At 41.0% G+C, this 24,531-nt stretch overlaps 1 protein-coding gene across 1 annotated transcript in view; it reads right to left on the bottom strand.

Annotated features, from left to right (window-relative positions):
* Nucleotides 1-3,734, bottom strand: part of LOC101053733 (butyrophilin-like protein 8) — a 39,157-nt gene extending 35,423 nt beyond the window's left edge. The window contains exon 1 of the mRNA XM_003944753.4: nt 3,508-3,734. Within this exon, the coding sequence (XP_003944802.2) occupies nt 3,508-3,556 (49 nt within the window). The 5' untranslated portion in view covers nt 3,557-3,734. The remainder of the gene's footprint in view (nt 1-3,507) is intronic.
* Between the last annotated feature and the right edge of the window lie 20,797 nt (nt 3,735-24,531).

Below are 24,531 nucleotides of genomic sequence, written 5' to 3' on the forward strand. Positions count from 1 at the left end.
CAGCTACTTAGGAGGCGGAAGCAGGAGAATTGCCTGAGCCCGGGAGGTGGACGTCGCGGTGAGCCGAGATCGCGCCATTGCGCTCCAGCCTGATGACAGAGCAAGACTCTGTCTCAAAAAAAATAAAAAATAGCCGGGCGTGGTGGCTCAAGCCTGTAATCCTAGCACTTTGGGAGGCCGAGGCGGGTGGATCACGAGGTCGAGAGTTCGAGACCATCCTGGTCGACATGGTGAAACCCCGTCTCTACTAAAAATACAAAAAATCAGCTGGGCATGGTGGCGCGTGCCTGTAATCCCAGCTACTCAGGAGGCTGAGGCAGGAGAATTGCCTGAACCCAGGAGGCGGAGGTTGCGGTGAGCCAAGATCGCGCCATTGCACTCCAGCCTGGGTAACAAGAGCGAAACTCCGTCTCAAAAAAAAAAAAAAAAAAAAAAAGATTTCCTTCAAACACAATGTTATATAATTGTTTTATGACTACTATAGAGGAATATTTTATTTCTACCCATGGTGCACACGTGTATCTGTACTTCCTTAGTTAATTCGAAAATCTACTAGCTCTTCCAAGTTCTGAAAGACATGCTATGACACAGAAACAAGATTTTACAGTTTATTTTCCACACATTTATTCTTTAGCACATTCAAGTGTGACTTATGCTTTCCCAAGCATGTACCTTTTACACTTGTGTGGTAAGTTTTTACACTTTATTTTAGCACTTAATGGTGCTTCATCTGGTGCTTTGTCAACGTGTCTTGCCTGCATTAAAAAAAAAAAAAAATCTTGGTACACCTGTGTCCTCACCTCGCTTTGAAACTTTCTTCATTCTTCATAGTCTTGCTTCAAGGGTGACAATTACACATTTTCTGTGAGCCTCCCCTGCACAGCTCTTGGCTCTGTGGGGACAGGGCCTGATTCTCTTGCTCAGCATGGGACTCCCTTGTTCAGCACAGAGCCCATCACAGAGAACAGGCTCCACACACAAGTTACTCATATGAACGGTGAGCACGATCTCCTTTCTGACTTGCTCATCTGTTTAACAATCATTTGAGTTTTTCCTGGTGTACATCACTCTTCCTACCCTGTAAGGACTACAACGCTTCTTAGATGTGAAACTATGGCGGCCCACTCCCTTCATCTTCCAAGTAGCCACCCCCTTTGTTTGGCAATGTCTCTTGATTAATTCACGTGCATCCATTTATGGTATATAGATCCACCTGTGTGTGGTGTGTGCATGTGCATCAAAGGTAAAGTGAATCACATGAATTTCTAGACAGGTGGATTTTTTAAATTTTAGCACGAATTATTTTTCAGTTTAATTAAATTTTTATCAATCTTGCTAAAGTGTATTTCAGTCATGCATCTTCAAGACTGTTATTAAATGAGGCATGGCTTTGCAGCCTGACGTCTGATCAGCTGCTGACCTGGTATAGTAGATGTTGAGGCCCTGCTCCTACCACCCAACCCTGAGTCCCCTGCAGTGGGATGGGCACTTCCCTGCCTGCTGACAGTTCCGCCCCTGGAGCCTGGCCTCTGCCTCTCTGCTGAGGGCTTCCTTCCTGGAACCTTTGGAACCTACTTAGCCTTGTGCCAGGGCAGCTCAGAAGATTTGAAATTTTTTTTTTTTTTTTTTTTTTTTTTTTTTTTTTTTTTTTTTTTTGAGAGACGGAGTTTCGCTTTTGTTACCCAGGCTGGAGTGCAATGGCACGATCTCAGCTCACCGCAACCTCCGCCTCCTGGGTTCAGGCAATTCTCCTGCCTCAGCCTCCTGAGTAGCTGGGATTACAGGCACGTGCCACCATGCCCAGCTAATTTTTTGTATTTTTAGTAGAGACGGGGTTTCACCATGTTGACCAGGATGGTCTCGATCTCTTGACCTCGTGATCCACCCTCCTCAGCCTCCCAAAGTGCTGGGATTACAAGCTTGAGCCACCGCGCCCGGCAAGATTTGAGATTTTAATAGTTCTGGGGCACATCTCACCCGGTAGGGAAAGGCGACAGTAGATGCTGGGATGACTCTGAGCTACCATGTATACAGTTCCTGCAATGATCCCAGTGGGACTGGGTCCCAGCTGCCACTGCAGCAGCCTGCTCATTAGCACCCCTTCTATGGCTGTCCTCCCACACGCTTTCTATGGCTTCACTCACTGCACTCCTTCGCTTCGTTTTCCAGAATCACGTGCTGAACAAATCACTGGCAGGAAGGCCCTTATCTTAGGTGAGATTTTGGGACCCAGCCTTTACAAGCTGGGCTGCTGTGGGTGCTGCCTTCAGGGCTGTGTGGGGCTCTCGAGGCAAGGGAGCATTTTCCAGGGTACCTCTGTTTCACCAGCCAGCCCTTGCTGCTGTCATCTCTCTTGCCTGTAACATCTCCTTTCACTCTTTCTACTTCCTTCCCTTGAAGATGAGAAAGGAACAAGAATGTCTGTTGCTGCAACATGGCAGGCACCAGTGCACCTCTGTGCAGTCTACATGCACAGCTCATGCGGTCCCTGCTACAGCCCCATCGGGAACGTGATCGTAACTTCATGTGATCATCAGCAAACCAACACTGAAGGAAGCTGTGAACCATAAAGTCACAAACAGGCGAAATAAGAGTTTTAAAAAATAAATGTTTCTGTCACCAAGATCAGGTCCATGATTCCCTGCCGCCTCACCCAGAAACAGAAAGGAGACAAAGAAGCTCATCAGAAAATAAATGAAAACAAACTGAAATGAGAGATTCTCCTATTAGTAACACATATGGGTTTTTGTTTTAAGGAAACAGGCTATATGTTTTTGATTGCCCTTATTTCTGTTCTTTTAGCTTCATTTAGCAAAAAAAAAAGATATAAGTGGACAGGTGGTAGGATGAATCTTTACAGACAGAAAGTGAACACAGTTGATTGAATCTTCTGTGGCTGGGTACTGACCACCTAGCAACCAACATTCTGCTCCAACCTCAAGCTTCCTCTGTGAATTTTATTCAATTACTCAACATCCTATATACTAGGTTCTGTGTTAACAGTAACTAGAAGGAAAAAGAAGGTGGATTTCTCCCCAGAATATACCAGGTTTCAGCTCATTTATCACCTCAAGACCTGTACACCTTCCTCCACCTCATGTCTCATGCAACAGACATTTCTAACTCACCATGTCAGCTGGACAAACTGTCTTTTCCCCCAAAATTCTAACTGTCTCTTCCCAGCTGGACATCCATGTCAGCAACCTGGGTGCTCTAACAACCCTGCCTACACCACTTAGCCCATCTGGGGCTAACACTGAATCTATTCACTTTAACACATTTGGTGTGTCCTCATCTACGATGATGGTGCCTCTCCAACACCTGTGTGTCCAGTATTTAGGGGCCACTGTAATTGTTTCCACAGTGCCTCATCCTTCCCCAGGCTGAGGCTAGGAGAAACCAAAGGAATAAAAACAACAAAAATGCCCCCATTCCGTTCTGCTGCAACCATCGTAGCTAAAGAACTCAAACTTTAGTTAACGAGAAGGAAACAAAGATTAGTCTTACCTGATCCCAACTTGAGGAGACTCAGAACCAAACTGAGCATGAGAGCCATGGATGTGTTCTGCAGCTGGACCTCACAGCATGGAAACAGATGACAGGAGAGGTGACAGATGGATTAGAGAGAAGGGATCTGGCCTAACGCTCGAGGTACAGAAGCTGTGGAGAGGCTCCGCATGGGCTGAGGGCAAGACGCACAGTTCTGCTTAGAGTCTGCCCCACCTAGACCTGGCTGTAATGTGCTAGAAGCGTAGGGACGCTGGACTTTGAACCACTGCATTTATAAGCAGGACATAAATGTTTATCCCTTATCAGGAAAGCAGAGATAGAAATAGTGTGGATAAGATTGGAGGTGAACTTTGTCCTGGGTCAAAACTATGCCTTTTGTAGGTGAAACAGGAATGTCACATGCAGAAATATTTTTCAGGTCCAGTCTGGCAGGAAGGGATGTACGGCTAAGGGATCTAGTCCTGAAGGAGACATCATTGTGGCACTGGAGAGTTTGGTGTCCAGGTAAAGAGGCAGTGCTCCATTAGTGGTGACCTACAGCAGGTGACTTGACATTTCCCGGCACAGTCTGAGGTCATTTTGCTTACCCCTCCATTGTCTGGACTTCAGAGCAGGACTGTAATGAGGACGGAGAAAAATAACGTTCTAGAACAAAACAGATCCTTAGTGTTAACCATCTCATATATTGGGAAAGGTACCAGGCAGGTTCGGGGATGAGGAAACTTATTTATTATACAAACTAAGCTCCAGGGCAGCCACCATGAGGGGTTTGCATTCTTTTTAAGCACATGGAAACTCACAAAGTCACCACTTAACTAGATCAGAATGAAAATTTCCACAAATAACCACCAAAATAAACATACTGTAGCCATAACGGAATTAAAATTAAAAAGCAATTTGAAAACATTGGAAACTCTATACAGTAAGAAATTCTTGTATGACACAATTTAAAACAACTCATGGAACCAAATCACAGTAAAAGTTAGACAGCATCTAGAAGAGGGAAAAATGAAATCACTACGTTCAGTCTAAAATCCAGTACACTGACAACAGCAAATGCTGGTGAGGATGTGGAACAACAGGAATGCAACATGGTGCAGTCACTCGGGAAGAGAGTTCAGCAATTTCCTGTAAAATTAAACATACTTTTATCATGTGATCCAGCAACTGTACTGCTTGTTAGTTCCCTAAATGACTTGAAAACTTACGTCCACATGAAAAATTGCACAGGAATGTTTATAGCAGCTTTATTCATGATTGCCAAAACTGCATGCAATTAAATATCATTTAATAATGAATATATACACAAACTATGGTATCTACACAATGGGATATTACTCAGAAACAAAAAAAAGAGGAAATGAGCTGTTGAATGTTGTAAGCAAGATAGTAGAATAGAAAGTTCTTGATCTCAAGGCCGGGCGCGGTGGCTCAAGCCTGTAATCCCAGCATTTTGGGAGGCCGAGGCGGGTGGATCACGAGGTCGAGAGATCGAGACCATCCTGGTCAACATGGTGAAACCCCGTCTCTACTAAAAATACAAACAATTAGTTGGGCATGGTGGCGCGTGCCTGTAATCCCAGCTACTCAGGAGGCTGAGGCAGGAGAATCGCCTGAACCCAGAAGGTGGAGGTTGTGGTGAGCCGAGATTGTGCCATTGCACTCCAGCCTGGGTAACAAGAGCGAAACTCCATCTCAGAAAAAAAAAGAAAGTTCTTGATCTCATGCTGTCTCAGAAATACAGATTTACCAAGGATATATAGATCAAGATACCTTTATAAGAAGCTGCCTAGAAGGCACTCTGTCCTCTCCATTCCAGTGGCAACTATGCCCCACACATGGCCATTTGGAGCCTAAGGCTTACAGGATGCTCAGGCCCCCATGGACCAAACAGTCCAACCCAGCAAGGAAGTCAAGCCTGGCCTGGTGGAGCAGTTGTGCGCTCTCAAGCATGAACCAAACACCCTGCCCCCAGAGAAGCCATGCCCAACAGAATGGCACCAATACCCCCTTGCATGCAAACTAGCTGGGGGTCCCAGCCTCAGCCCCAGGAAAGCCATGTCTGAGACGGTGGAGCAGTTGTGACCCCTTGGCACATAAAGCAGCCTGCTGCCCCACCTCTAGAAAAGCTACGGCCAAGCTGGCACACCAGCTTTATTCCCTCAGCACATTAACCAGCCCAGCATCCCACCCAAGGGAAGCTATACCTGAGCTGGTGGAGTAGTTGTGCTCTCTTGGTGCTTGAGCCAGCCCAGTGTAATCCACTCTGCTACCACCACTGGCACAAACTACTGCAGTACAGGCCACTGAGGCAGACACTTGTCACTGACACTGATTATAGATGAAAAACTTCACAGACTACACTGCTGTGTCCAGACAGAGGCACAGCCAATGCACCCTACTCAGTACCCTAGGACCTATCAACGGGAAAGTTTTTTTCTTACAAAAGCTACTTTATAAAGTTAGGAGAGGCAAATGTTCCACTAGATGCACATATGTCAACACAGGGACACAAGAAACAAGAAAAAGCAAGAAACATGACTCTCCTCAAAGAGGCTGAGGCAGGAGAATCACCTGAATCCAGGAGGCAGAGGTTGCAGTGAGCTGAGATGGTGCTGGTGTGCTCCAGCCTGGTCCACAGAATGAGACTCCATCTCAAAGAAAGTAATAATAAGAACAATAATAGTAATAATGATATTAGAAAACTCAGTGAGATTTAAGAGAATACAGATGGACAATTGAAATAGACCAGGAAAAAAATTCATGGTCTAAATGAGAAATTCAGCAAAGAAATAGATATCAAGAAAAATTAAACAGACATCTTGCTACTAGATTATTCAATGAAGAAAATAAAAAATATAATAGAGAGTTTCAAAGGAAGACTAGATCAAGCTTAAGGACACAAATAAACTGAAAGTGAAGAGAAGGAAGATTTTCTTTTATGCAAACAGTAACCAAAAGAAAGCAGGGGTATCTATATTTATGTCAGATAAAATAGGCCTCAAGTCAGAAACTGTTGCAAGAGACTAAGATGGTCTTTAAGTAATGACAGGAAAATAAGTTAATCAGACCATAGCAATTATAAATATGCAACCAACATCAAGATGCCTAAATGTATCAAGCAAATATTAATGAAGATGCAAAAAAGTAGATAGCAATACAATAATATTAAGGAACTTCAACACCACTTTTTAACAATAGATACATGAACTGGACAGAAAATTAACAAGAAAATACTGGATTTGAACTGCACATTAAACCAAATGGACTTTAACAGTCATGTATAGAATTCTTCACCCAACAGTAGCAGATTATATATATTTTTTCTAGTGTACATGGAACATTATCCAGGATAAACTATATGAGAAGCCATAAAACAAGTCTTAACAAGAAGATTAAAAGCATAAGAGTATTGTTTTCAGCCATGACAGTATAAAATTAGAAATCAATAACAGGAGAAATTTTGGAAAAGTCACAGAAATTAAACAACATGTTTCTGAAAAATCAATGAATCAAATCAGAATCAAAGGTAAATTAAAAGTGCTCACTTCAGTAGCACATATACAGAAGGAAATTTTTTTTAAATTTTGATATAAATGACAAAAAAATTATCAAAACCTATGGGGTGAAGCAAAAGTAGTTCTAAAAGGAAACTTTACAGTAATAAATGCCTACATTAAAAAAGAAGAAATATCCCAAATAAATAACTTAATGTTACGTTCTAAGGTGCTAGAAAAAGAAAAACAACCTAAACCCAAAGTTAACAGAAGAAAGGGAACAATAATATCAGAATAGAAATAAATCACATAGAGAACAGAAAAACCATTTGAAAAAAATCAGTAAAACCAACACTTGATTCTTTGAAAAACAAGATTTTTTTTTTTTTTTTTTGAGACAGAGTCTCACTCTGTCACCCAGGCTGAAGCTCACTACAACCTCTGCCTCCTGGGTTCAAGCAATTCTCCTGTCTCAGCTTCCCAAATAGCTGGAACTATAGGCTTGCACCATTATACCTGGCAATTTTTTTGTATTTTTAGTAGAGATGGAGTTTCACCATGTTGGCCAGGCTGATCTGGAACTCCTGACCTCTCAAGTGATCTGTCCACCTCAGCCTCCCAAAGTGCAGGGATTACATGCATCAGCCACTGTGCCCAGCCTTGAAAAATAAATAATAACGACAAATTCCAAGACAGACTAAGAAAAAAAAAAGATTGGAATAAATAAATTCAGAAATCTAAGTGAAGAGCATACAATACATGACTCAAAAATAAAAAGTATCATAATAAATAATTATGAAAAAGTATCTGCCAACAAATTGCATAACTTATAAAAGTTAATAAACTCCTATAAAACTGTAACCTTTCAAGAATAAATTAGAAAGTAACCGAAAGCTTGAACAAACTAGTATAATAACAAATAAAGAGACTGAAGACGTAATTAGAAACCATCCAACAAAAACAAAGCTTGGGAACAGATGGCTTTATGGTTGAATTTTACCAAACATTCAAAGAAGAATTACTACCAATACTTCTTAACTCTCCCAGAAAATAGAGCTGGGGAAATACTTACAAACATATTTTATAAGGCCAGCATCACGTTGATATCCAAGCAAGAAAAAGACACCACAAGAAAAAAAAAAAAAAAAAAAAAAAAAAAAAACTACAGGCCTATAACTCTTACATAATGCAAAACTGCTCAATTGAATATTAGTAAACCAAATTCAATAACACATCCAAAAGAGTATGTGCTATGACCAAATGGTATTTACCCCTGGCATGAAAGGCTGGTTTAACATACTCAATCAATGTAATACATCACATTAACAGCAGGAAAAATAGAAAACCACATGATTATCTCAATCGACAGAGAAAAGTATTTGACCAAGTTCCGTGTCCATTCTTGATTTTAAAAAACTCTTAACATCTGGGTGCAATGCCTCACACCTATAATCCCAGCATTTTGGGAGGCCAAGGTAGGCAGATCACTTGAAGTCAAGAGTTCAAGACTAGTCTGGCCAATGTGGTGAAATCTCGTCTTTACTAAAAATACAAAAATTAGCTAGGGGTGATGGCGTGTGCCTGTAGTCCCAGCTACTCGGGAGGCTGAGGCAAGAGAGTTGCTTGAACACGGGAGGCAGAGGCTGCAGTGAGCTGAGATTGCACCACTGCATTGCAGCCTGGGTAGCAGAGCAAGAGTCCCTCTCAAACAAAAACAAAAACAAACAGAAAACTCTTAACAATTAATGTATAAAAGTAAAATTCCTCAACATAATAAATGTCATTTATAAAAAAGCCCACAGCTAACACTATAATCAATGGGGTAAAACTAAAAGCTTTTCCTCTATGATCCAGAATGACACATAAATGTCCACTCTCACCACTTTTATTCAGAATAGCACTAGAAATATTAACAAGAACAATCAAATGAGAAAAAAGAAATAAAAGGCATCCAAATAAAAAAGACATAAAACTATCTCTATTTGCAGATGACATAATCTTATGCATAGAAAATCACAAAAATTACACTAACACACACAAATTTGAGCTAATAAATGAATTCAGTAAAGTTTCAGGATACAAAATCAACATATAAAAGTCAGTAGCAATTACATAGACTAACTATTTGAAAAAGAAATTCAGAAAAAATCCTAGCTGGGGGCGGTGGCTCATGCCTGTAATCCCCTCACTTTGGGAGGCAAAGGCAGGCAGATCACTTGAAGTCAGGAGTTTGAGACCAGCCTGGCCAACATGGTGAAACCTCATCGCTACTAAAAATACAAAGTTAGCTGGATGTGGTGGCATGTGCCTGTAATCCCAGCTACTTGGGAGGCTGAGGCACGAGAATCACTTAAACCAGGGAGGCAGAGGTTGCAAGTGAGCCATTGCACTGCAGCCTAGGTGACAGAGTGAGATTCCATCTAAATAAATAAAGCTTCCTAGAAAATTAAAAATTGAAATGCCACATAATATAGTTTGGCTGCGTCCCCACCCAAATCTCATCTTGAATTGTAGTTCCCATAATCCCCACATGTTACTGGAGGTTCCCACTGGGGGCGGTAATTGAATCACAGGGGTGGTTACCCCCATGCTGCTGTTTTTCTAATAGTAAGTAAATTCTCACAAGATCTGATGGTTTTATAAGGGGCTTTTGCCCCTTTTCCTTGGCACTTCTCCTTGCTGCTGCCATGTAAAGAAGGATGTGTTTGCTTCCCCTTCTGCCATAATCGTAAGTTTCCTGAGGTCTTCCCAGCCCTGTGGAACTGTAAGTCAATAAAACCTCTTTCTTCGTAAATTATTCAGTCTTGGGTATGTCTTTGTTAGCAGCCTGATAGTGAATTAATACACCACATGACCCAGCAGTCCCTCTTCTAGGAATATACTCAAAGAAGATGAAATCACCACCTTATAAAGATATCTGCACTCTTATGTTTATTGCAGCATTATTCACAATAGCCAAAATATGGAAACAATGTAAATGGCATATAAAAACAAATATGTAAATACGATATATGTATAGAATGGAATATTTTTCAGTCTTAAAAAAAGAAGATCCTGCCACGTGTTACAACATGTATGGACCTGGAGGACATTATGCTAAGTGAAATAATTGAAACACAGAAAGAAAAATGTGACTGGGTACAGTGGCTCAGGCCTGTAGTCTCAGGACTTTGGGAGGTTGATGCAAGAAAATTGCTTGAGGCCAGGAGTTCAAGACCAGCCTGGGCAACATAGCAAAACCCAGTCTCTAGAAAAAAAAAATTTTTTTTAATTAGCCAGGTGTGGTGACACATGCCTGTAGTCCCATAATGTCATGTAGTCATAGCTACTCAGGAAGCTGAGGCAGGAGGATTGTTTGAATCCAGTTTGTCACAATGAACTCTATCATGCTACCACACTCCAGCCTGGGCAACAGAGTGTGACTGTATTCAAAAAAGGAGCCCATTTCCAGCATTCATCATACTAATTAACAAGTCACTAGAGTCACCAATAAAATCCATTAAAAATTTTAAAAAGAAAAACATTACATGATCACATTTGTATGTAGAATATTAAAAAAAACTCAAAAACACAGAAAAAGAGAATCAAACAGTGGTTATCATAGCTGAGGGAGGGGGAGGAAATGGGGAGATGTAGATCAAAGGACAAAAAAAATAAGCGATATGTAGAATGAATTTCTAGAGATCTAGTGCATAATATAGGAACTAAAATATATACATATATAAGAACTAAAGTAGTAAAATTGTATTGTATTAGGGATTCTTGTTAAACAAGTGTATTTTAGCTGCTCTTATTACAAAAATACAAGCTATGTGAAATGATACATATATTAATCTATTTCACTAGTGTAACCACTTTGCTATCTATATATATCCCATAATATCATGTTGTAAACCTCAAATACACATAATGTAAGTTATCTTTGAAGAAATATTGAATAGGATGAAGGACAGAGCAAGATGGCAGAATAGAGCTCTTTAGCTGTTTCACTGCAGAAACATCAGTCAGAATGACTATCATCATACATAAATATCTTCATGAGACCTAGGGAAACAAGGTGAGAGATTAGAGTATATGGTTGTAACATATGAGGAAAAGATGAATTAAAGAGGGTAGAAAGGTCAGTTTTACATTACCTGACTCACTTCTCCCCAACTCCAGGTAGCACAGCACAGGGAGAGATACCATCCACTTGAAGGAAAGTTGGAAGTGAACATAGGATTCTGCCTCATTCCCTAAAATTTGGCCCCCACCAATAAAACAAAGCATTAGGAAGACCCCCACAGCCTCTTAATCCAGTTCAGTACCCATAGTTTGAACCTTCTGACCTGCTCCAGTGGCAGGCAGGATCCCATAGCCCCTTCAAAATTTATTGAATGTTTGGCCTTCATCACTGCCAGCTGACTACAGTGGTGTTTGTTCCAGAAAAACCTCAGAGGCAGAGAGGCAGAGAGGCAGGCATCAGCAAATACTTTCGGTACACCTAACACTGTATCAGCCAGTAGCCACAGGATTCCAGCCCAGTACTGCATCAACCTTGGCAGTCCAAGGCTTAGGGAACCCGTTTATGCAAAATGACTGCAGTGGTCATGAATTTAGAGACCACACCAGATGACCTGACCTGAGTCTCTGGACAGGCTTGCTGTTGAAAGGTATTCTCAGATAAATTCAGACTGCAAAGATTGGAATAGGTACCTACTACTTCAATGTGCAGACACTGTTGCACAACCACAAATATCAAGAACAATCAGGAAAATACATTATGACCAAGCAGAAAAAAATGAAATGTCAGGAACTGACCCTAAAGAGATCAAGATGTATGAACTGCCTGACAAATAATTCAAAACAGGCTGAGTGCAATGGCTCATTCCTGTAATCTCAGCACCCAAAAAGGCCAAGGTGGGAGAATTGCTTAAGACCAGGAGTTTGAGACCAGCCTGGGCAAGATAACAAGAACTTGTCTCTACGAAAAAAGTTTTAAAGGTTACCTGGGCATGATGGTACCTGCCCAGAGCCCCAGCTATTGGGAGGCTGAGGCAGGACGACTGCTTGTGCCTACAAGGTTGAGGCTGTAGTGAGCCATGATCACACCACTGCACTCCCAACTGGGTGATAAAGCAAGGCCTTGGGATTAAAAATAATCATAATTCAAATTAATTGTTTTAAGGAAGCTTAGTAAAATTTTTTTAAATACAGAAAAGCAATTCAACAAAATAGAGAGAACAATGAGTAACCAGAATCAGGAATTTTAGAGATACTGAAATAATTTAAAATCCTGGAGTGGAACTATACAATAAAAGAAATGAAAAATACAATAGAGAATATCAACAGCAGAACTGATTAAGCAGAAGAAATAATCTGAAAACTGGAAGAAAGATTATTCTAAAATATACTGGCAGAGGTGCAAAATGAAAAATTAAGCATACTTATGAAATAGTATTTAAAGAGTAAATATTGGAGTCATTGGAGTTCAAGAGAGAGTAGATAAGTATGAAGGGAAAGAAAGTTTTAAAAAATACAAAACTTTCCAAACCTGGGAAAAGATATAAGTATTCAGGAACAGGAAGATCAAAAATACTAATCAATTCAATCCAAATAAGACTACCCAAAACATATTGTATTCAAACTGTCAAAGATCCAAGAAAAAGGAGAGAATTCTGAATGCAGCAAGAGAGAAGCAAATAACACATAAGAAAGTTCTAATATGTTAGCAGAAAACTTACAGGCTAGGAGGAAGTGGGATAATATATTCAAAATGCTGAAAAAAAAAAACTCTGTGAATTGATAATGCTGTACCCAGTGCAATTATCCCTCAGAAATAAAAGAGAGAGAAAACTTTTCCAGAAAAACAAATGCTGAGGAACTTTATCACCAGCAGAACTTCCTTACAAGAAATGCTAAAGAGAGTTATTCAAGCTTAAGGAAAAGGATACTAATGAGCAACACAAAAACATCTGAAGTACAGTAATAACCTTTGTCCACAAGGGATACATTCTAGGACCTTCAGTGGACACTTAAAATCACAGCGAGTACCGAACCCAGTTGCCATCAACTGGAACACATTCATGTTTATGTTTTCTGCCCCGAAATTTTATACTATACCTTTTCTATCTTATCTAAGCACTTATCATGCACTATGGCTATAACGTTTGCAATTGGAGGTACAACAGCAAAATCAGCATACATTTCTTTTTCCTTCACAATTTAACTGGCAGAGATTCATTCTTATTGCAGGTTGTAGCAACCTCAGCATACAATCTTTTTTGTTTTCTTATTAAGTTGAAAATTTTCACCTTTTCACTTAACAAAAACATACTACCCAAAGCAATCTGCAGATTCAATCAATCTCTATCAAAATGCCAATGACTTTCTTCACAGAAATAGAAAAAAACAATACTAAAATTTATATGGAACCACAAAAGACCCAGAATAGCCAAAGCTATCCTAAGCAAAGAACAAAACCAGAGGAATCACATTTCCTGACTTCAAATTATACTATGAAGCTATCATAATAAAACAGCATGGTACTGGCATAAAAACGGACAACAGTACAGTGGAACAGAGCCACATGTGCACATTTACAGTAAATCATTTTCTGTAGAGAATCCAGAAACACAGGTACACATTTATAGTAAATCATTTTCAACCAAAGTGCCAAGAGCATGTGCTGAGGAACAGTCTCTTCAGTAAATAGTGCTGGGTAAACAGGATATTCATATACAAAAAAGTGAAAATAGACCCCTATGTCTCACCATACACAAAAATCAAATTAAAATGGATAAGTGACTTAAATCTAAGACATCAAACTATGAAACTACTACAAAAAATCACTAGGGAAAATCTCCAGGGCACTGATCTGGGCAAAAAATTTTTGAGCAATACCATATAAGCACAGACAACCAAAGCAAAAATGGACAAATAGGATCACATCAAGTTAAAAAGCTTTTGCACAGCAAAGGAAACAATCAACAAAGTAAAGAGACAAACCACAGAATGGGAGAAAATATTTACAAACTACCCACCTGACAAGGGATTAATAACCAGCACATATAAGATGTTCAAACAACTCTGCAGCAAAAAAATCCAATAATCTGATTAGAAATGGGCAAAAAATTTGAATAGACATTTCTCAAAAGAAGATATATGAATTGCAAATAGGCAAATGAAAAGGTACTCAACATCACTGATCATCAGAGAAATGCAAAACAAAACTACGATGAGATATCATCTCACCTCAGTTAAAATGGCTTATATCCCAAAGACAGGCAACATCAAATGCTGGTGAGCATGTGGAGAAAAGGAAATCCCTCCACATTGCTGGGGGGAATGTAAATTGGTACAACTGCTATGGAGAACAGTTTGGAGGTTTCTGAAAAAACTAAAAACAGAGCTACCATATGATCCAGTCATCCCACTGCTGCGTATATGCCCAAAGAAAGGATAACAGTATGTCAAAGATATGTCTGTACTCTCAAGTTTATTGCAGCACTGTTCACAATAGCCAACATTTGGAAGCAACTTAAGTGTCCATAAACAAATGAATGGATAAAGAAAATGTGTTACACATACACAAAGAAGTACTATTCGGACATAACGAAGAGTGAGATCCTGTCATTTTCAACAATATAAATGGAACTAAAGGTCATTATGCTAAAGTGAAATAAGCCAGGCATAGAAAGACAAGCTTTACATGTTCTTACTTATTCGTGGGATCTAAAAATCGAAACCATTGAACTCATGGAGATACAGAGCAGAAGGATGGTTACCGGAGGCTAGGAAGGGCAGTGGTGGTGGGGGAAGTTAGGGGAACATGAGGATGGTTAGTGAGTGAAAAAAATAATAATTTGAAAGAATGAATAAGATCTCATATTGGATAACAACAGGGTGACTGTAGTCAACAATAATTTAATTGTGCATTTTAAAATAACTAAAAGAATATAATTAGAACGTTTGTAATACAAAGGATAAATGTTTGACGGTATGGATACTCCAGTTTTCCATGATATGATTATCACACTTTGCATGCTTGTATCAAAACATCTCATGTACCTCATAAATGTATATATCTACTATGTACTCCAAAAATTAAAAATTAAAAAAGGGAAAAGACTCAAATGAATGAAATCAGAAATGAAAAGGAAGACATTACAACTGAGGTCACAGAAATACAAAGGCTCACAAAAGACTTCTGTGAATAATTGTATGCCAGCAAATTAAGTAATCAAGAAAAGTAGAGAAATATTTGGATATATACAACCAATCAAGGTTGTATCAAGAAAAAATAGAAATGTTGAACATACCAATAATGAGTTAGGAAACTGAATCAATAATAAAATGGCTTCATCAAAGAAAATCCAAAAGAAAACTTCATTGTTGTCTTATTTTAAGAAATTGCTACACTAATGCCATCCTTCAGCAACCACCACCCTGATCAGTGGGCAGCTATCAACACCAAAGCTAGATCCTCCACCAGCGAAATGATGATGACTCACTGAAGACTCAGGTAAGTGCTACCATCTTTAAATAATATTTTTAATTTAAATATGTGTATTGTTGTCGTAGACATAATGCTATTTCACACTCAATAGACTATAGTGTAATATAAACATAACTTTTACATGCAGTAGAAAACCAAATATTTGCGTGACTCACTTTATGGCAATATTCACCTTATCACAGTGATCTGGAACCAAGTGCACACTATCTCCAAGGGATGCTTGTATAATGGAACTGAAAAATGCCTATTGCCTTGTGATGTCAAAGCTGTCCTTGCGTCATAGTGCAAGGCATTTCCATGTGTTTGTGGTAAACAAACCCACAGTGCTGCCAGTCACATAATAGTACAGTGCATACAATTATGAACAATGTATAATACATGATAATGACAATAAACAGCTCTGTTACTGGCTTATGTATTTACTGTATTATGCTTTTTCTCATTGTTTTAGAGTGCACTCCTTCTACTTATTAGTGGAACAGGTTAACTATAAAACAGCCTCAGAGGGCCGGGCGCGGTGACTCAAGCCTATAATCCCAGCACTTTGGGAGGCCGAGGCGGGTGGATCACGAGGTCGAGAGATCGAGACCATCCTGGTCAACATGGTGAAACCCCGTCTCTACTAAAAATACAAAAAAGTAGCTGGGCATGGTGGCGCGTGCCTGTAATCCCAGCTACTCAGGAGGCTGAGGCAGGAGAATTGCTTGAACCTGGGAGGCGGAGGTTGCGGTGAGCCGAGATCGCGCCATTGCACTCCAGCCTGGGTAACAAGAGCGAAACTCCGTCTCAAAAAACAAAAAAAGAAAAGAAAACAGCCTCAGACAGGTCCTTCAGGAGGTATCCAGAAGGCACTGATCACAAGAGAGGACAGCTCCATGTGGGTTCTGACCCCTGAAGACTTTGCAGTGAGACAAGATGCGCAGGAGGAAGATGGTGAGATTGATGATACAGTCTAGGCCCTGTGTAGACCCAGACTAATTTGTGCGTTTGTGTCTTTGTTTTTCAGAAAGAAATGTTGAAAAAGTTAAAAATGTAAGATTTTTAAAAATAGAAAAAGCATATAGAATAAGAATATAAACAAAAAATCTTTCATACACTGTACAAAATGCTGTGGTTTAAGCTGAGTGTTATTACAAAAGAGTCAAGAGTTATAAAAAATTAAGTTTATATTGTAAAAATGTTACAAGTAAGCAGTTTGTTAAAGAAAAAATGTCCTTTTATAAATTTAGTATGACTTTATAAACCTATAAACAGTGTTTATAAAGTCTAGAGTAGTGTACAGGAATGTTCCAGGCCTTCACATTCACTCACATTCACCCACTGACTCACTCCGAGCAACTTTCAGTACTGCAAGCTCCATTGACGGTAAATGCCCTATATCGGTGTACCTTTTTTTAATCTTTTATATCATATTTTTACTGTATCTTTTCTATGTTTGCGTGTGTTTAGATACGTAAATACTTACCATCATACTATAACTGCCCATTCAGTGCAGTCACAGGCTATGCCATACAGCCTGGGTGTGTAGCAGGCTATGCCATCTAGATTTGTGTAAGTGCGCTCTACGATGTCGCCTGGTGATGAAATCATCTAACACCACATTTCTCGAACGTATTCCAGTCAATTACATGATGCATTAACTGTATTTAAAATTGTAAGCCTTTTTGAGTAAATTATCTAAGAAAGGGAGTCCAAGTGCCTCTCACCAGTTGTATGTTAGCTAAAACAAATAGTCATTTCCTGGCACACTGAACTTTCTCAGGCGGGCACTTTCAGGGGCGCTGGTTTTATCGGAGGGACCTGACCTTAGGCTATTAGAAGCCACGCTAGAGTTTGGTCCAGTCTCTCAGAGCTTGACCAAAGTTGTCACGTAGCAAGAGTTCTGTCGTTTTCACCTGCAAAGTCTTCTCCAGATATTTCTGTCCATTGACCCAGCACTTTTTATTTCCGCAGTGTTACCATTCCTGTGAACTCTACCAGTTCGTCTTAGTTTCTCACCCCAGTCTGCACCTCTGCTGTTGCGGAGGGGCTCCTGGTCATCACAGTCACATGTGGACTCCCCTGCACCGTACCTTCCAGCCTTCCTTCCAACAGCATTGGCCTCACGGGGTTGTCCCGGGGATTAAGTGAGATGGCTACAAGGTGCGGAGCCCCATACGTGACACGGCAGGTGCTTAGCAGAGGCTGGATGCAGTGAGTTAGTGGGGACGTGTTGGTTGTGCGTTCCCGTTTCTGAGTCATGCCAGCCTGCCAAGGGCCTCTGCCACAAGAGGGCAGAAATTCCGTCTGTCGGCCTCACCAGACTCACAGCTGACTGCTAAACACAAACGCTGGCTCACTCACTCACAGCCGGCAATCCTGTGTGTCGTGACTGAAATCTCCACGTAGACTGGCATCTGTCTTCTGCTTCCCTTGGTTACTGAGAAGCTGAATTCGTGGTCAGATGACAAGGAGGACAGGAAAGGAGGCATGAGAAGAGGGTGTTCTTTTAAAGTCCACATAGGAGCGAGTCACACAGGAGTGAGGAGGGCTTTGTTTATAAAAGAGATGGCGTGGGGAGAAATGCCAGATGGAGGTGACGGGGAGGAAGGCAGCAAACCACACCGCCACGTGTGTACCTATGCAACAATCTTGCATGTTCTTCACATGTACCCCAAAGCCTAAAATGCAATTAAAAAAATAATTCAAAAAAAATTTTTTAAAGCTATCAATAGGTAGCTTTAATCACAAAATAAAAATAAAAATAAAAAGCAAACAGACTAAAATATTTAAATCCTACCAACTAGAAGCCACTGCCCAACACTTTCATAAGTTTCCTTGTTGGTTTTTCATCCAAAGGTTCAGAATGGTTTCTGTGTGTCTTTTTAAATAGGTACATTGTTTACAGCATATTCAGCTTTTCATCCTGTTCTTTCTTTCCATGCCGAGATTTTTTTCCACATTACCCTCATGCCTACTGCCTCCCTGTTTTCAGCAATCCTTTGTTTCTCAGAGGCTGACATAATTCCTTGAGAAGTCTGTGGCAGATCTACTCTTAGGTACCGTCAAAAGACAAAATTACACAAATTTGGTAATTTTGGGTAATTTTGTCTTTTGACGGTACCTAAGAGTACTGTCAAATTTAGGATCGAATTGGCTTTTAAGAATCAGGGAAACCTCTATTCTCCAAAATAGGAGAAGAGCCCCCACTGGGCAATGGTAGAACAGTGAGCTTTGTAAGGTGGTAAGGAGGAAATAGAACAACAGAAAAAAATCAGATTGGTTAAAATCAGGTGACTTCAGATTATTTTCTTGTAGGTTAAGCGGAGGGGGCTTCTTCGTTATGCTGACTCAGGTAGACTGAGTTCTTTCTGATTGGTTGGTGTGAATTTCCTGTTTTCAGGAAAAAATAATTTGTTTGGGGATCTACCTGCTTCCTTAAACTTTCAGTCTGTAGTCCCAGCTACCTGGAGGCTGAGGTTGGTGGATCACTTGAGGCCGGGAGTTCTGGCTGGTCAGGGCTAGTGAACCCGACCAGTGGGGTCAGTGGAGACCTAGGCTGACATCACATATTTAGTAGTCAGGATTCTCTGGTGAACGAGAACCAGGTAGATACAGACATAGAGACTGATTTATTTAAGGAATTGGCTCACACAACTATAGAAGCAGCAAGCCTCAAGATCGACAGCGTGAGTCAGCAAGCTGGAGACCCAGGAGACCCTGCACTTAACTCACCGTAGTATGATCCTTCATGTCTAAAGGCTATGCTACCAGGGAATTTGTCATTTGGCTAAACGTTTTATGACCTCTGCAAAAATTAAATGTACTTGGACAAGACAATAGCCAGACAGGTCAATGTAACTAAACAAGTGGCCCATGACAAGCCCTTCTCTAGATAATGATTTAATACAATAAAGCAGTCCAAATCAATGGCGAAGTTAAATAATTAGTAAATGGTAATGGGGCAATCAGTTCTTCACAGGGGAGGGAAACTCATGTTCTAAGATAGATTCTAGGGAGATTGTTGTAGTTTTAAAGTATGTCCACAGAGGCCGGGCGCGGTGGCTCAAGCCTGTAATCCCAGCATTTCGGGAGGCCGAGGCGGGTGGATCACGAGGTCAAGAGGTCGAGACCATCCTGGTCAACATGGTGAAACCCCGTCTCTACTAAAAATACAAAAAATTAGCTGGGCATGGTGGTGCGTGCCTGTAATCCCAGCTACTCAGGAGGCTGAGGCAGGAGAATTGCCTGAACCCAGGAGGCGGAGGTTGCGGTGAGCCGAGATTGCGCCATTGCACTCCAGCCTGGGTAACAAGAGCGAAACTCCGTCTCAAATAAATAAATAAATAAATAAATAAATAAAGAAAGAAAGAAAGAAAGAAAACAGAACTAGGCCTTGGAGGAAAAAGGACCTTTAAACTTTATTGAAAGATTCCTGTATAACCTGAATATGGGTTTCGCCACCCCATGCAACACATGAGGCCACTTTGGCCATGTCATTGGATGATGCCAGCTTGTGGGTCAGAGTAGAGTGTGGCCATAGGATCTCTTTTACCCTCTTTGAAGTTTCCTGACTATGGCAAGACTGCCAGTATTCACTGAATAGCCACGAGATCCTCTAAGTCCTGGCCTCCTCTGCAGTTAGTACGGAGATGTGTGACCCGTTTCTAGCCAAAGAGAAGTGGTGGTAAATGACATCATGCACTTCTGGGCCTAGCCCTTAAAACATCCCATGGGATCGTCCCTTCTCTTCTCTACAGTGGCAATTCTGAAGGCCACACATTCCCGATATTATGACTGCAAGGTGGAAGAGGGCAGACTGACGGACATTGAAGTTTATGTGAGGAACAACTAACCCTTTTTAGGCCACTGGGAGGGAGGGCGTATTTGTTACTGCAACCTAGTTTAACTACCCTGACTAAACCATTGCTGTTTTCTAGCATCTCTGGGTCTTTGAGGTATTCCATGTATTCTCCAGGGCCAGTCCAGATGGTGTGTGTGTCTATGCTGCTGTCCCTTCCAGTTTAGTAACAGTGCTTTGTACAGACAGATTATTGCCAAAGTTCTAGGGACCTAGAACCATACCACATTCTGATATGAACAGGAGGCTTTCTTGTAATTTTTGCTTAGCCCAGCCACAACCAGACCATCATGCTTCAGAAGAGTTACTGTTCAGAGAATCAGCTGGCACAGGCTACCTTCAACACCTACAGACCCTGAGCATCTCGTGGGACCCCTACAGGGCACTCTTTGCCACTCCTGACCTGTTACCTGAGTGCTTCTCTGGACTCCAAGAGAGCCAGACCCAGAGAGAGGGAAGAGTCAACAACTGAGCCAGTTCAGGCTGCATTTTCAAGTCCTCAAGTCCCGTCCCAAGATCTTCCTCTTCCCAAGGAGATAGAGAATGGTGATCCACTCCCCTCAGGAAGACACACTACCTACCAAGTGTGATCACAGCAACACCATTCATGAATACTTAGTACTTATTATATGGCACGCTAAGATCTGAGCCTCATGACGGTCCAGCTGTGTGTCCTTAGATAATTTTCCTACCCTCTCTGTTCCCCGATCTGTAAAACAGGGATATATACAATGCTGTCATCAATGGGTTACTGACAAGATTCAATATGTCAATATATATAAATTCAAAGTGCCTTACATATGCTAATTTAATCTTCACAACAACTCTGTAAAGTAGGTATTATTATTACCTGTATTCCAGATGAGGAAGCAGAGACCAAAGATTATACAGCTGCCCAGTCCCCCAACACAGATTCAAGAAAACACCTTGGAGCAGGTACCATTTTTCAAGAACTCTCCCTCCAAATTAGGGAAAGACAGCTCCTTTGATTTTCTCATTTCCCAAGGTCTTCTGAAACTGCGAGTTCGTCCACGTGTACAAGAGGACATCCAATTCTCTCTCTTAAAAAGAAAAATTCCCTCCTCCTGCCAAGTTGGCAGAGACCTGCATGGGTGGTATCCTGGCAGCTTCCTGCTTGGTCTTGGGACTCTGTGGCTTGTGAACAACAACCAGTGATGAATATATCTTCACAAGGAGAACAGGCAGCTGGGCTTGAACCAGCAGGTGCCCAGGGCAGAGCCTTTCAAAGATGTCAAAGAGCCCAGCCTCAAAACTACCCAGCTGTGTGTCCTGGGGCAATTTGCTTTCCCTCTCTGTTTCCTCTTCTGTAGAATATGGGTATGTATGTGTGTGTGTATATGTATGCGCCTTCATCAAAGAGCTGTTGAGAAGATTCTAAATATCTAATCTATCTATCTATCTATCTGGAGAGACAGAGAGAGAGAGAGAGAGAGAGAGAGAGCGCACAAGCATTTAGAAGAATGCTTGGCACAAAATAAGCCCCATACAATTTCTTGCTATTGTTGTCATTTTAGATACAAGTGTCAATCAGGATTTCTGACACAGACATCTCCCTTTGCACAGGACCCAGAAATGAAAACAGGAGGCTACTTGTTCCTTCTAGACCTTTTCCCAGAGACTGTGAGTTACCTCTTACGGGTAAGAGCCACTGGTAACAGCCTTCTCCAGGTTCATCCCACTGTCCCTTCCAGCTCAACAGCCCCACCTGTTACACAGATTTTTTTTTTTTTTTTTAATATAGAGACAGGGTTTCACCATATTGGCCAGGCTGGTCTCGAACTCCTAACCTTGTGATCCACCCATCTTGGCTTCCCAAAGTGCTGGGATTACAGGTGTGAGCCACCGCACCCGGCCCATTATGCAGATTTTATACATCCATGTAAAGTTTCCAGGCTTGAAAAGAAATTGTTGGTGTTAAAGGGCAAGCAGGAAAGAGAGGAGCAACATTGATGGCCAATTCAAAAGGTGAATTTCTTTAATAAAGAATGTGTTCCCACCGTGGACACAAACTCTACTAAAAGACTTGATCTTAGGGCAGGACAGGCAATCCCTGGGAGAGAGAACTCAGTTGAGTAACACACATGATAGAAGGGTAAGCAAATTAAACGACCAGACACTATTTGCTGCCTGCAAATTTAAAGAAAAAAAACAAACCTGCTAAAACCAGTCCTGCGGAGGTGAGAGTGTGAAGAGTTTTACATATAGTTGGAAGCTTTATAAATTGAAATAATCCTTCTTGAAGTAGTCAAGCAATCTGATGCAATTTAGGATTCTGTTTACATTTAATTTTTGAATAAATAATATATTCTTGTGGTTCAAAATGCAAGGAGCATAAAAAGGTTATGCACTGAAAATTCTCCTTCCCACCCTTCTCTTCCAGCAACCCAGGAACCTCCCCACAGACAGCTCTGGTTAGTGGTTTCTGGTGCAAACTTTCAGGAACATTTTTATGAACACACACAAATATGTACACATTCATTTCACCCTTTGTTATGCAAATTATAACATTATAGTTCGGCACATTGACTTCTTAATATACATCTTGGAGATTTTCCCATACCATTTTATAAAGAGGCCCCTCTTCCTTTTCTATGGCTAAAAGTAATACGTTGCATGCTGTTATGGGCTAAACTGTGTTCCCCCAAAATTCACATGTTGAAGTCCTAACCTCAGATATCTCCTAACGTGACATTTTGGAAACAAAATCATGGCAGACATATTTAGTTAAGTGGAGGTCATGCTGGAGTGAGTAGTTTGGGACCCTAATCCAGTATGACTGGTCTCCTTTAAAAAGGGGGAAATTTCACATGCACACAGTGAGAATGCTGCGTGAAGATGAAGGCAGAGATCAGGTGATGAGTCTACAAGCCAAGGAATGCCAAGGATTTCCAGCAAACCACCAGCAGGTAGTCACTAAACACGGAACAGATTCTCCTTCACAGCCTTAGAAGGAACCAGTCATGCTGACACTTTGATCTCAGACATCTAGCCTCCAAAACTGTGAGACAGTAACTTTCTCCTAACCCACATTCTGTGGCTATTTTGTTACAGTAGCCCTGGCAAACTAATACATGTGAATGTATAATAATTTATGTGAATCATGTTTTGAGTTTGGACCATCTTTTACCTTAGAAACGCTGTTGTGAGTAACCTTTTCACACGCCATTTTATGAATGTGTGACTATACCAACAGGGTAGATTTCTAGAGGATAATTGTCATGGCAAAGCGTACGTGGATGTCCATCCGTATTGCCTGGTGCCTTCCCAAGAGGTGGCGTCAGTCAACACTCCACCAGCAGGGCAGAAGAGTGCTTTCCCCGCCATGCCACCACCACCACAGTGTGGCTCAAGCTGAGGATCTTTGCCATTCTAATAAAAGAAAAATGGTGTTTGCATGTAGTTTGGGCTTGCATTTTTTTTTAAATGTGAGTCCATTTTTCTGTTGGGTCGTTCATCTTTTCAGTTTTGGAGAAGCTCTGTGCATCAGGGAAATTTGCCCTTTGTGATATAAGATGCAAATATTTTTTCCCAGTTAGTCATTTGATTTTTTATTTTTCTTGTAGTGGTTTGCCACATGAAAGTATTTTATTTTTATGTATTTGAATTTATCCTTCTTTGCTTTTTTTTTTTTTTTTTTTTTTTTTTTTGAGACGGAGTTTCGCTCTTGTTACCCAGGCTGGAGTGCAATGGCGCGATCTCGGCTCACCGCAACCTCCGCCTCCTGGGTTCAGGCAATTCTCCTGCCTCAGCCTCCTGAGTAGCTGGGACTACAGGCACGTGCCACCATGCCCAGCTAATTTTTTGTATTTTTAGTAGAGACGGGGTTTCACCACGTTGACCAGGATGGTCTCGATCTCTTGACCTCGTGATCCACCCGCCTCGGCCTCCCGAAATGCTGGGATTACAGGCTTGAGCCACCGCGCCCGGCCTCTGTGGACATACTTTAAAACCGCGCCTGGCCATCCTTCTTTACTTTTACAGTTTCATATTTTGCATTATAGTAAAAAGGAAAGAAAGAAAGAAAAAAAAACCTCCCCAGTGCAATATGAGCGAAGAAATCTCCTGCAGTTTTTTTTTTTCTTTTGTAAAATTTTGTGGAAGTGGAGGCAGTTGCCATGATGGTTAGTGTGTGTACATTTCACATTTATGTCATAGACACGCTGGCA

The sequence above is a fragment of the Saimiri boliviensis genome, chromosome 20 (assembly GCF_048565385.1).
Source record: "Saimiri boliviensis isolate mSaiBol1 chromosome 20, mSaiBol1.pri, whole genome shotgun sequence".
Lineage (NCBI taxonomy): Eukaryota > Metazoa > Chordata > Mammalia > Primates > Cebidae > Saimiri > Saimiri boliviensis.